Source organism: Phoenix dactylifera, chromosome 10 (assembly GCF_051530095.1).
Source record: "Phoenix dactylifera cultivar Ajwa chromosome 10, Ajwa_hap1_PhDact_Kaust_v1.1, whole genome shotgun sequence".
Taxonomy (NCBI): Eukaryota; Viridiplantae; Streptophyta; class Magnoliopsida; order Arecales; family Arecaceae; genus Phoenix; species Phoenix dactylifera.
The window spans coordinates 23539552-23553283 of record NC_143199.1 but is presented as its reverse complement, the minus strand read 5'-3'; the positions used below and the strand labels follow the sequence as shown (position 1 = coordinate 23553283).

Sequence of the window (13732 nt, the reverse complement as noted above, 5' to 3'; positions counted from 1 at the left end):
CGTGACACGTCATCACTCGGCCCACCAAAAAAACAAGAGATACGTGTAGAATCTGTAGATCTGGGTAACTCCGTGGTCCCACCTTCGGTTGGCTCCAGCCTGTCGCCTCCGCACGCATCGGCCATCCGATCAACATACAAAAAAAAGGGAACTGGATCCTCTGTTGCCCAAGCTCCGCCGCAAAAAGAAACTATCCACAGAGAACTCGACACGAGGCACGTAATATAACGGGCCCACGCGGAGTTGGAGCCGATGAAATCGGAGAAAGGATGGAGTGATGTGAACCGCACCTGACGGACGGCTAGAAGAGGTACGGGCCCGGTAGGGACGGTGATGGTGAGTCACAGAGAGGGGAGGACCCAACGGACGGACGAGATAAGCTCGATGTTTATGAATAATTAAATTAAATTAAATTGCAACATCGAGGCCGCCCATATCCTGATACGAGAAATTATTTGGACCGTTGGATCCCGTGGGGCCCGGCCGGATCGGGCGGTTTGGCGAGCGAGAATAAGTTGGGGGCGGTGGGTCAGATGAGGAGAGAGATAAGAGGATAAATATAAGGAAGCCCTGGGTTGGAGTATCAGGGTTTTGCTTTCTAATTGCGTGTTCTGGAGCTGGAGACGAGGAGGGAAAGCAAATAGGCTGCGCCTTTTTTGGTTATTGGAAGGGACGGCAAGCGAAGGACGCGCGGAGAGCTGCCTAGCTTTAGATCTTGGGGAAAGGGGATGGATTCGCAGAAGCAAGAGGAGGAGGAGGACGAGGACAGCCAGAGGACTGGTCTTCGAATGGGCGGAGATGGCGGCGGAGGCGCGGCGAGGCCGACTCACCACCGTTTGATCGTCCCCAAGCCGGAGCCGATGGAGTTCATGGGGGCGCTACCGTTCCTCAGGCGGCCGGGCGGGCGGAGCAAGGACCGGCACACCAAGGTGGAGGGCCGCGGGCGGAGGATCCGCATGCCGGCCGCTTGCGCTGCGAGGATCTTTCAACTAACCCGGGAGCTCGGGCACAAGTCGGATGGGGAGACCATCCGGTGGCTCCTCCAGCACGCCGAGCCCGCCATCATCGCCGCCACCGGGACCGGCACCGTCCCCGCCATCGCCACCACCGTCGACGGTACCCTCAAAATCCCCACCGAGGCCGCCTCCGCCTCCAGGTGCTCTACCTCCACCGCGGACGGCGCTGGAGGGGAAGAGTCCGGCGCGAAGCGGAGGAAAAAGCTACAACCCACGCGGGCGGCCGCCAACAGCGGCGGCGGCGGCGGCGTCGCAGCAGTTCCGTACTACCCTATCTCAGCTGCAGACCCGCTGCTCCAGGGCAGCGGCGCCATTTCCATGTCGACGGGGATGGCCCCCATCGCGGCGGTGGGGGCGGCGCCGTCTGGGCTGGTACCGATGTGGGCGATGGGGAACACCGTCGGCGCGAGCGTAATACCTCCTGGAGCTCTCTGGATGCTGCCGCCCTCGTCGGCAATCCCGGCAGGGCCGTCGAGCCAGCAGCCGCAGATATGGACGTTCCCATCGCCGCAGATCATCAACCTCGCAGGTGCCAGGCCAGTTCCAGCGGTGTTCCCCGGCAGCATGCCTGGGTTGAATCTTGCAACGACGGTGGACGCACAGCCGCTGCCGGCGGCGGACGGCTCGGCGGCCGTCGATGGCAAGAAGGGCGAGGACGGGGCCTCCGCCGCCGGGGAGGCGGGGAAGACGCAGGAGTTACAGCTCATGGGAGAGTCGGTGGAGAGCCGGCACGGCCAAGAAGCGGAAGAACAACAACGGCAGGAGCCGGAGGAAGAAGAAGAGGACGACGAGCCGCTATCGGAATCCAGCCCAGAAGACTAGGTTTTTCTCTTCCCTTGTTCTTTGTTTCTAATTTAGGAAGAAAAAAAACGCAGTTGTATTTAGTTCAGTAGAGCGGCCATGGCCCATGGACGAAATTTTTCCTTTTGCCCCACTTATTATCCTAAGCTTTTGGTCAGAGTGGGACGCACCAGCGCACGTGAGTACATATTAACTTTTTGCACCCTTTCGAGAGCTCCTGATTGGGTTTAGGGACGGTGGTCCCCACTGGCGGGAGCCACCACCTGTCCATCACGTGATTGGGTTGGAAGCGGAACCGAACGAAAGGGCGGGCGGGAGCCTGGCGGCGGGCCCCACCCCGGAGGGTATACGCGTCCGGTGGTAGCTGGAAGCGTGGGGCGGCGGAGAAATTAGGGCATGGACCAGGTCCAGGGGATCCAGATGTACGGCTGATAACCGGCCCCTCCCATTTGATCCTGAATTGGTTAAATATAAGGAGTAACGTGGCGGGTGACTATTGGCTGGTCCACTGAACTTCGTCCATCTAATAATTAGACGTGTCTTGGTGGGAACCGAGTAACCGACTCTCCTGAGAGGCGACACGTGGAGTCCGGTAGGCGTGGGCACGCCGAATCTCCGCTTGGTGGATTCCGGCTGGGATGGTGCATATTATTTTGACCTTAAAATGGCGAACTTTTTTTTTTTTTTTTTTTTTTTTTTTTTTTTTGGTGCAACGGCGGCTCATACCCTACGGGTATGAAGACGGCCTACAAAATCAGAAGCAAGTAAATCTAACAGAGACTCCGGCACAGTGTCGGGCTCCCTCACAGTAAAACCACCAGAATGGTGAGCCGCATAGGCAGCGACCCAATCAGCTGCACAATTCGCTTCCCTGTAGACATGTGTAGCCTGATAGGTTCCACACGCCTGCAAAAGTCCGCGAATATCCATGAGTAACGGTCTGCCCTCACCTGCACGACCACGACCCCTAATCCAATCAATCACAGTGGCTGAGTCGCCCTCTAGAATGACCTGGTCGGCATGCAGTATCCGTCTCGCATAAGATATGCCCTTCCATGCGGCTCGGAGCTCCGCACACACCACCGATGCATCGAAGATCCGCTGCCCCCCCAGTGCCACTAACCTGGCATCATGATCACGGATGACGAAGCCTGCACCTCCACCACGTCCATCAGCTGCCAAACTACCATCAAAATTCACCTTCAGGAAACCAGGGGGTGGGGGTACCCAGGATACGAAACAGATGGGCGCTCCAAGAGCGGTCGGGGTACCCCAGATGTCCCTGGCCAACCTGGAAGGTGACCTAACAGCAGTGCTCAAAAACTCCTCTGCATGCAGAAAGGCCCTGGCCACCACCGCCCCCGGGGACGAGCTGCGACCCTCAAAGACTCGTACATTCCTGTCTAACCAGGAGTGGTAGGCCAGATATGCAACACGAGACCCTCTCTCCTGCACCCCGGGTCCTGCCCCTGGGAACTCCAGGAACCGGATGAGCTCGGCCATGGACATGGCGAACTTTTTTGACTCTTGGGATTAATGTGATGATTAATTCTCTCAAATAATATGTTTTATTTTTTTTTTAGCTGGGCTATAATGGTATCTTCAGGTGGCAGGAATATAGGTAACGGCAGTCTTCTCTTGTTTGTGCGAGGAAATGAGTTACTTTATTAAAAATTTCATGACCTACTAGGTTTGGACACATCTAAAAAGCTTGGAAGGTGTAAAGTTTTTTTAAAGCAGATAAGGACTATAATGTAATAAAACCATTTAGGTCCATCCAAAACATTGTGGATTATTGCAGCACAATCTCCTCTGGAAACCACTTAACAATGTCATCCTTGCAATTCACATTTTTTAAATCCTGATGAACTGGTCTTACAAAACGTAATGGATATTGCAGTGCAATCCCATTAGTTAATTGCTTAAGAATCCACCATCTTTAAATTTAGATGGATTGTCACCTACCTGGTACCCTCGCAACTCCATATTTGGGACAGAATTTTTGTTTATTAGTGCATGAATTTGGAGATTTGTAAAGGTATTTCTTTGTAATAGGAAGATTTGCAAATAAAAATATCTGAAGTTGAGGCTCTAAAGAGTGTATTATGACTGTTGGCAGTATATTTATCTCGTACCTATATCAAGCCACAGATCAATAATCTATGATTTGAGGAGTTTGGAATTTTGAATTTTAAATTCTAAATTTTGAATTTTAAATTTTAAATTTTGAATAGCATAAATTTAGGATCGATTTTAGAAATTTATTTATTATTTTTTTAATATCATTCTAGTTGTGTTCTTTTGTACATTCTCAACTATATATATATATATATATATATATATGATTGCCACCTCATAAGATTGAGGTAGAAAAAGTTTTTCATAATATTCTTCTTTTCTATATGGTATCAAAGTCTTTAACCTTACCTATCACAATGGCATCTTTTTTCAACTCCATGCCTACACCTACCGGTCCATGTTCAATTACTTTTCAACTTAATTGGGATAATTTATTATCTGGAAGGTACATATTCAACCTCTCTTAATAACCAACCAACTATGAAATATTGTAGGTGGCACGACCTTGCTTTCACCTCCAACGATAATCACAATTTCAGATGATGGAAGAATAAAGAAGCCAATCTCTAATCCGGCTTATAAGTCATGGCTTCTCCATGATCAGAACACTTTGGCATGGCTTTTCAATAATATATTCCATGCAATGATGGTTCATGTCGTCGGGTTGCCACATGCATGAGATGTTTGGCTTGTTCTCAAATAGCTTTATGCCATCCAGAATGAAGCATGTTATAGTACTCTTTAAAAGGATTTCCATACTCTTAACAAGGCCTTGCTCTTTATGAAGGATTATCTGTAAGGGGCAAAGAAGATATTAGACAACTTGGCTGCCATTAATAGACCGTTATTGCCCGCCGATTTACGCCATCAAATCTTGCTTGGCCTTCGTCCAGCGTACTAATATCTTGTCTTTACAGTTCTTGCCACGAGGATTGTCCCTAGTTTTGAAGAAGTACATGCTATTTTTTCTCCAATATGATACCCGACTGAGACTCCAAATTTTTAGAACTCTATATGGTTATAGGTGGGATTCTACCCACTGCAAATTATATGCAACAAGACAGCTAATGAGATCAACCACAATGTCTCCAGTAGCCAGCGTATAATTTATCTAATGATGGAGCATCTACATTTTCTCCATAGGGACCTTACCATCAAAAGGATCGTGTCTTAAGATCTCCAAATGCTACTAATGGTTGAATTCAAAATAAGATACGTTGTCAAGTCCACTACAAATATAGGCACACGATCTTGAAGTGTTATCATCGTTTCGATCAGTCCTATTAAGCAAAAGCTGTTCTGCTCAAACAAATGTTGCTGTCGTGAATGATCCAACATGGTACACAGATATATGTGCCACTTATCACATGACTCCAAATTTGTCCAATCTTTATTTTAGCTCCAACTACAATGGTTATGACTAGGTTAACATAGGAGATGGTTCAGGTTCGGCTATTAAAATCATCGGTCACTCTCTTTTATACACTTCTACTCATTCTTTCTAACTTAGTAATATTTTACATGTTCCTCAAATCGCTAAAAATCTTTTATCTATATCTTAATTCACACATGACAATTTTGTTATTTTGAGTTTCATCCTAACTATTTTTGTGTGAAGGACCTCACCTTTGCTCAAACCCTCCTCAAGGGCATGCTTAAGAACAAAGTTTATTGTTTCTCACTTGGGAGTATCACCAAGAAGGCTCTGTTGCATATGCTGTTTCGGTTAGTATTTCTCAATTTATTTGGCATCAATATCTTGGCCATGCTTTTATACCTCTTATTCTAGAATTCTTAATAATTTATGTCTGAATTTTTATAACAATAATAAAGTTTCAATTTGCTCTGCATGTCAATTAAGTAAGAGTCACTCTTTATTCTTTTCACACTCTTATTCTAGCTCTTCTTCTCCTCATGAACTTGTGTATACTGATATTTGGGGGTACTCTTCTGTTATATCATATTTTGAGTTTCGGTACTAAATATATTTTTTAGATGATTGTAGTTGTTTCTCCTGGTATTATCCATTGAAAAATTATTCTGATATTTATCATATCTTTCTAGTTTTCGGTTGCACGTTGCTTACAATGCAAAATTAAATTTTTCCGAACTGATTATCCTCATGAGTTTTAATAGCAGTCGTTTCAACAAAAATTGTATGGTCATAGAATTGGTCATCATTTCTCATGCCCTCATGCCTCCTAACAAAATGGAGCTACGGAGTGCAAACATCGTAATATTGTAGAAGTAGACTTTGTTCTCCTTGCCCAATCTAATCTTCCTTCTCAATTTTGAGATTTGGCTTTTGAAATGACTAATTTTTTCATTAATCGTTTATCCACACATGCTTTCCATTTTTCTTCACCTTGAGAAAAAATGTTTAAAAAGCTAGATTATAATTTTCTTCATGTTTTTGGATTCTTATGTTTTCTTATCTTTGTTCCTGTAATAAAAATAAATTAGAATTTTGTTCTCTTCTATGTGTCTTTCCTTCTATGTGTCTTTCCTTCTATGTGTCTTTCGTGGTTATCCTACATGTTTTTATAGGTATTGATGCTATCATCCTTTTTCTAGGCACATTTTCATATCTCATGATGTTATCTTTGATGAGACAGTATTTTCTTATGCATGAACTCTTTTAGTGATGCTTCCAGGCCAACCGATAGCTTTCCTATTGTCTCTTCTTTACATGGCTTGCATTCGAGTCCAATGATTAGTCAAAATAATCCACTCGTATCTCCAACCCCAAATCCTCAAACTCAACCTGGTTCTTTACAAACATATAATAATGGCCCAACCATGACATGTGACCAACATTCTATAGCCACTGCTGAACCTATTGCTCTCAAATTAGTGACTTCTTCTTATATTGGTGATTGTCATATGGTCACATGCTCCAAGGATGACAAGCTCATGCCATGTCACTTTAGCATGAAATATTTTTGGGCATTTGTGACTCCCACTATCCCTGCCAAGTCTACTTGCTTCACTCAAACTCAACATGACCCTCAATGGCATGAAGTGATGGCAGATGAGTACACTATCGTGCTTTCTATTGCTTTCTAATGGTACTTGATTTTAGTTCCACCCTCTCCTTCACAATATATTATTTTCTGCAAATGAATGCTCAAAATCAAAAGGCAATTTGATGGCTCCATCGAGCACTATAAAGTTTCCTTGGTTGCTAAGGGCTTCAATCAACAAGAGGGTGTTGATTGATGAGATGTTCAACCCATTTATCAAGCCTATCACAGTTCGCATTGTTCTTTCTTTTGCAGTTTTCAAATATTGGTCTATTGGGCAATTGGACATTAAAAATGCATTTCTTCATGGACAATTTGCTGAGGATGATTATATAAAATAACCTCCTAGTTTTACTAATCCAGACCATCCTACTTATGTTTGTAAGCTACAGCATTCTCCTTATGGTCTTAAACAGGTGCTACATACTTGGTTTCAATGGCTGACTCTCACTTACATACTCTAGGCTTTAATGGGCTAAGGCTTATGGCTCATTTTTTATCAAGTGCACTAAAGAATATGTGCACTCATAGTTTATGTTGATATTATTTCTACTGACACTCTTACTGCTTCATTGGATGTTTTTATTACTTTCTTACTAACTAAATTCGCTATAAAGAATCTAGGCTCTCTTTACTACATTTTGGGCATTGAGGCTAAGTCTACTACTTCTGAACTTTATCTGACTAATTAAAGTATATTTCTGATTTCTTCTCAAAATCAATATGGATGGTTCTAAGCCTGTCTCAATACCTATATCTGTTGGATCCCAACTTTCTCATTCTGATGGTTTGCCACTTTCTGATCTGGCTCAATATCGAAGTGTGGTGGGTGTGCTTTAATATCTTACTCTTACGTGTTATGACATTGCTTTTGCAGTCAACCAAGTATGTCGATTCATGAATAGGCTCACTTTCACGCGCCGTCGATTTATGAATAGTTGATGCATATTATTGACTATGGTCTTTATCTAACCAAAGGCTCCTTCTCTTCTCCTCATGCCTATTCTAATGCCAATTGGGCCGGTGATCCTGATGATTGGCATTCTATAAGTAGCTTCAATATTTTTCTTGGTCCTAATTTCATATCTTGGAGTGTTAAAAAGCAATGCATTGTGACGCGTTCAAGTACCGAATCTGAATACAAATGGCTCGTCAATGCTATTATTGAACTAATTTGGATTCAGTCTTTACTATAGATATTAGATATCTCCCATTTTTTAAGCTTTATACTTTGGTGTAATAATCTATCATATATCTCACTACCAATTTCGTATTTGATGCACGAGCCAAGCATGTTGAAATTGATTTTTATTATGTTCGAGAGCGAGTGGCTCGTCATTAGCTTCATGTCCGATTCATGTCCCCCAACAACCAACTCGTTGATATATTTACCAAAGGACTCGCCTTCTGATGCTTTCAATAGTTGCATTCCAAGCTCTCAACGGTACCTATCTTAACTTGCAGAGGGTATTGGCAATATCTTCATTTCAGCTCCATATCAAGCCACATATCAAGGATCCATGATTTAAGGAGTTTGAAATTTTGAATTTTGTATTTTGAATTTTGAATAGCATAAATTTAGGATTGATTCTAGAAATTTATTTATCATTTCTTTCTATCATTGTATCATCCTAGTTGTAATCTCTTGTACATTCTCAACTATAAATATACATGATTACCCCTCCATAAGATTGAGGCAGGAAAAGTTTTCTATAATATTTTTCTTTCCTACAATGCTTTTCCTTTGGTACATTGGTATTGTTTTTATTAAGATTCATCTCATGTAACGTATGCTGAAACGAGATAATGCTGAGCACATCCATGGCAGAATGAAGTAGCACAATGCAAATGAGAAGTAGGATATATGGCTTGATAATGGGGTTCATGATTGATTTAACTTGATGTTTGATGATATATGTTGCTGCACCCTACAATTTGTTGTTGATGCTCTTGTTTCTCTCATAAACAAAAAGGAAGTATACCTAGGATGGGGAGTTGATAGTTTTTCCAAGCTTAGAAGCCATGGAAGCTAAACTATCATCATCTATTGGAATCGGAGTTGGCTTCGGAGGCTTTGCTGCGCAAAGTCTTTGCCTCTTAGACTCATTCTTGATAATCTTATAGATCACTGGCTCAGAAAATTTGCTTACTCGATTGAGCTTCTGGCATGGACACAGAAGGATCAGATCGAGCATGAATAAATTCAAATTATTCATTACAATAATTTCAAGTAAAATATACCTAAACTTCATCGTTAATTTGAGGTTCTGCTGTTTAGCAGAGTTTATTTATCTCCATTGGAGGAGGTGGAAAGATATTTGGAGGTTGTGTCGAGTGGTGCTTGTGTTTGATTAAGGGAATGCCGTCCTCATCATCATTTCATCCTTATCTAAAGCGGAAACCTTTCCCTTTCCCTTTGCTTGGGATCGAATGAGGGTGCCAATGGTCGAGCTACAAAGGATGGTTGATAGATCATTTGACAGCAACCCAGGCAAAGCAGTAGTAACCTTTGCAAACTAAAGTTGAATCAAGAATTGTCCTAAAAATAAATCAAAGGTCGAAAAATACTTACCAAGTCTCTTCTTTGACCTCCTTTCTTGCTGAATTCCACTTTGGGAGGTGTTAGCTTTTGCTCATGGAAGAAATGTCAGTGGTTGGCTGAGAAGAAGCTGTATTAAACAAGTTATTACTTCAGCAAAAGTTGAAAGAGGTAAGGAAAAAAGATGTCCACCTCGGCTTTGAAGATGGTGGGGAACCTCCAGTCACCAACTTAGAAACAATATTCCTTGCTCAAAACTTTGCTCAAAAGTGACCAAACATCACTTGATTGATCAAAAAGTACTCCACCAGGAACAAAGTGAAATTGAGTCCTATTCCTCAGATAATTATCAATAATGTCCCTGATTTTTGCTATGTCCTTTTTTGATTTTTGGGTGGGTTGATGTTGGCACAGGGATTGATCAAAGAAAAGTTATCTTCACCTAGGCGAAATTGTCAAGCAAATTGTTGAGGGAAAATAAGACTTGATACTGTGTTTGTTGTTCGACATGGTGATCGAGGTGTAATGAAGATCATGGTCTATTAGAAAACTCATCCATAAATTATTCGACCTGATCTTTAATAATGTAAGTGTTGGCCGGGCCGATCAAAGGTCATTGCTTCTAGTCTCCAAAATGAATTACTTCAAGAAGAAAGATGGAGGGAGGAATGATATTAATGTTAAGATAGTAGAAAAAACGGTATACTCTCTTGTGATTCAATAAAAAGACACCGTGCATGCTGCAGTTTAATAGAAAAATAAACAAAGATGAAAGTAATACGAGATTAATGTGATTTGGTAAAACCCTACCTACTTCCACGGAGAGAAAATACGATAAATAGAAAATAAGAACCATTAACCTTCTAGTCTACCAGCAACACATAACCCAAATTAGCAAATGGTCCTGACACCATCTGAATTCAAAATACAGCCAATATAGAGGTTGCTCTAAGTCAACTTTCCTAGTTTATTTTAGGGAGAGACCTTGATCTATCCTCTCTCCCTCAGTAGAAATTTTCCACTCACATTCCTCTAAATCCGAGAATTGCATTACCATTGTCTTTGCTTCAATAGTAGGAGAGACTTATTGTGGTACCCATGGTATGCCGTACCGACCCAAACTGGACGGTACGGAGCGTATTGTACTATACTAGTTCAGTACCGGTATCCGATATGGATAGTGTACCGAGTGTTGGTACGAGAAAAAAATCTCTGTATCGTACTGTTCCGACACTATGCTAGTGTGGCACCAGTATGGAGCCTGGTACCAAGACGGCGAATCTTTGTGGTACCCACTATCTTGTAAAAGCTTTATTCCCAGTCACTCATCTAGGTTCTTAATCATTGTTTTTCCAACTAGACGATATAAACCACCAGTTTTTTTCTATCTTCAATAGAAACCCCTTGGAGTCTAAGAGGCTAAACAATATTAGATGCCTACGTATCTTTGGGAGATACAACACCAATCCTCTCTCCTTGAACTAGGAGAAGAGCCATGGTTGGGGCAAGTACCTCCAATGGTTCATATAATCTCTTTATAAATGATGGGAAAACAAGCTCGATATAGATATGACAAGATGTATGATGTGAGGGTTAATCTACATATCACTTCTCGAGTTGCTAAAAATCCAACTTCTTCAAGTTTCTCTACCTCTTCTCCTTGTCTTACCACAGGCTATTGGGGAGGTGCTGATGGTTAAAAAAGAATTATTTTCGACAGGTATTGTTCTGTTCGCTGGTTTTCTTTCCAATGTGATTTATTGAATTCCGCGCCCTTCTGCTTAGTGAGTGGTAGAAATAAAGTTGATTGAGTAATTGTTTTAAAGCATATTTTTCAGAGTATATCTTCTCCCATCTCTATGATGAGTGCTCTTATTAGTGATAAAAATATATATTGAAAAGGTTGAGTTATACTCTTAACGAATCTAAGATAGAAAATCTGTAAGGTATTAGGTCACAAATACCCTTGGAGGACTTACCTATATGAGAAGTGTCGTATAGGTCACGACTAGGGGTTTGGGCTTACCCTAATAAAATTCTCATGAAAAATCAAGGTACTAAGCGCAATGCCTTTAAATATCGCTGACCACATAAAGACCCAATTGATTCATATTATGTATGTGATAAGTAGAAGTCTGAGTCAAAGGACCTAATTCAAGGTCTAATCCATTCAGATAGATACTATCAATACGAAGTGAGGTTCAAGTCCTTAGAACACCTAACCTATTGCATAATATAAGTTGTTCAGATATTCTACTTTATAATTTTCAAAAAAATTAAATCTTTTGGAAGAGATTGTTGGAGTTTTAATAAAAAAATAATTTTTTTATTCTCTAAACTTTAATTGTTTTAAATGTTTTAAAATATCGTTTTGTAAGATGTCTCTTTCAGATGAGTTGTGACTCTTCGAAAGAAAACGTTGGTTTCCGAAAAGATACAATATTTCTGAAACAAGACGTATCTTTAGAACCATCGCATCTCTTCGGTCTTCCGGATAGAGTCTAAAAATAGACTCCTCTGAGATTAATTCAAAAATAATCCAATTTCTCTCTTTCTCACTGGTACTCTGTCTCCCGAGGGTTTCTTTTATAGATAGAGAGTTTTTTCATTCTTCAACTTTCTACTTTCTATCTTTTTATTTTTTCTAGGCATCTGAAGGAGCCAATCGGGTCAAGCTTTTACAGCGATCGTGCTCGTTAGAGGAGGATCGGGCTGAGCCAGGTTGTTGTACATTGGGGATGAGATCATCGTAGGCCTACATGTAGGGGGCAAATTATGCTCTTAGGGCAGTGTATATCACACGCCTCGACCCAAACAAGCTCTTTTCAATGTTTTAATTTTATTCTAGTAGATTATTTACTTATAATACTTCTATAAAATAAAGATATAGCAGTTTTTAAGCAAAATATTTTCAACAATGACGAGGCAAGGAAGACCTCAATACTGGCCTATGCAATCCGACCAAACTGCACCAAACCCATGTCACAAAAGCTGCGTGAGGTAGGATCTCAAATGCAAGAATCAGCTCCAAGAGGCCCCTTTAAGAGCACAAACATAACCTCTAAGCAGCGCAGGCTTCCTTCTTTCTATCAAGAGTTGGCTCCACCCATTCTCTAGGCCAATTACTAGTGATCAAACTCTCCTCGCCAATAAAGATACAGCTATTTCTTTCCATCCATATTGGCAACAAACGTTGGCTGCTGAAAAAATCCCAATCCACACGCCAACAAGATGGCATACGACTTTCTTTCAATCCAGGCTGGATGGCATATTTTGATTCATAAGAATCTTATTTTTTTATAATGAACTCAACAAAAAATCATCACCATTGCAGGTTTTAGTGTAAAGATAAGGTTGCTCCATTGTGACCTAGGTTATAAGTTTGAAACGTGAAAATAACCTCTAAACAGTCGTTTTACATGTGAGAGAATAAGGCTGCATACAAATGATTCTCCCTAGACCTACCAGCAGCAGGAATCCTGCGCACCAAGATGCTCTTTTTACTTTCAGCTACTTGCCAAAGGTGTTTGGTGATAGGGCATGACGCTACGTTGTCGATGAGGAAATGGTAGGACTGAATGTAGAATATGCCACCAGAGCACCAATGCCATATTCTCCTGGTATGTCAAATGACATCAAAGCACCTGCAAAGCCCTTGCAGCAGCTGTGCCACCTCCTATAATTGATGTTCAGATACAGTTTGCTGAAAGAAAGGAGACAAAACAACAAGCATCACTTTCCTGTAAATGGTTTGATTCAAAGATAAACTTCTGAGAATTTTTCTATTTCCCAAGCTCAACCAGGAGAGGAGCAACTCTGCAGATTTCCTGCAGGCTCCCTCCAATCAACACGACTGCTGCATGAAGATTCTTTGGCCCTCCGATCTTTACTCCTACAGATTTGCCCCCAAGCAGTGAGGACAGATGACCCTCCAATAAGCCCCAGCTCCACTCCAGAAGAAATCATGTACAGGTCAATGGCAAAGTCTTTTCCACCTAGGCACTCTACTAAGAAAAGACTAATAATCAAGTCTGAGTTTGTTTCCTTAGAGGAACATGAACATGTTTGTCCATCATGTTTGCGTGATCAAATAATTCTTTTTCTGTTTTCCTGATCACACTCAGATATCAGATCAAATTTCATTTAAGCATCTTATTGTAACTACCCACCAAATGCTCTTCATTCAAAATTAGCCATGTACACTGCATGTCTGAAAACAAAATTTTACGACTGACTGTTAACATGACAAATCTTGAACGGCTTTCTTCAGAGCA

General features: G+C 41.8%; 1 protein-coding gene across 3 annotated transcripts; it reads left to right on the top strand.

Annotated features, from left to right (window-relative positions):
- Positions 1 to 572: 572 nt before the first annotated feature.
- LOC103721381 (transcription factor PCF2-like) lies at positions 573 to 8653 on the top strand. Of its 3 annotated transcripts, XR_003388357.4 has the most exons (3): positions 583 to 1838; positions 5515 to 5621; positions 8384 to 8653. XR_003388357.4 is itself a non-coding variant. In XM_008811563.6 (2 exons), the coding sequence occupies exon 1, from the start codon at positions 729 to 731 to the stop codon at positions 1836 to 1838; it is 1110 nt and encodes a 369-aa protein (XP_008809785.4). In that variant the 5' UTR covers positions 573 to 728; the 3' UTR covers positions 4391 to 4870. The 3 variants fall into 3 exon arrangements, 2 of the variants coding, with proteins under 2 accessions (XP_008809785.4, XP_008809784.4); XM_008811563.6 differs by lacking the exons at positions 5515 to 5621; positions 8384 to 8653 and adding an exon at positions 4391 to 4870 and having other exon boundaries at positions 573 to 1838; XM_008811562.6 differs by lacking the exons at positions 5515 to 5621; positions 8384 to 8653 and adding an exon at positions 1976 to 2496.
- The last annotated feature ends 5079 nt before the right edge of the window (positions 8654 to 13732 follow it).

Excerpts from the sequence above, each read along its gene's own strand:
- LOC103721381 (XM_008811563.6), top strand. The coding sequence starts at position 729 with ATGGATTCGCAGAAGCAAGAGGAGGAGGAGGACGAGGACAGCCAGAGG.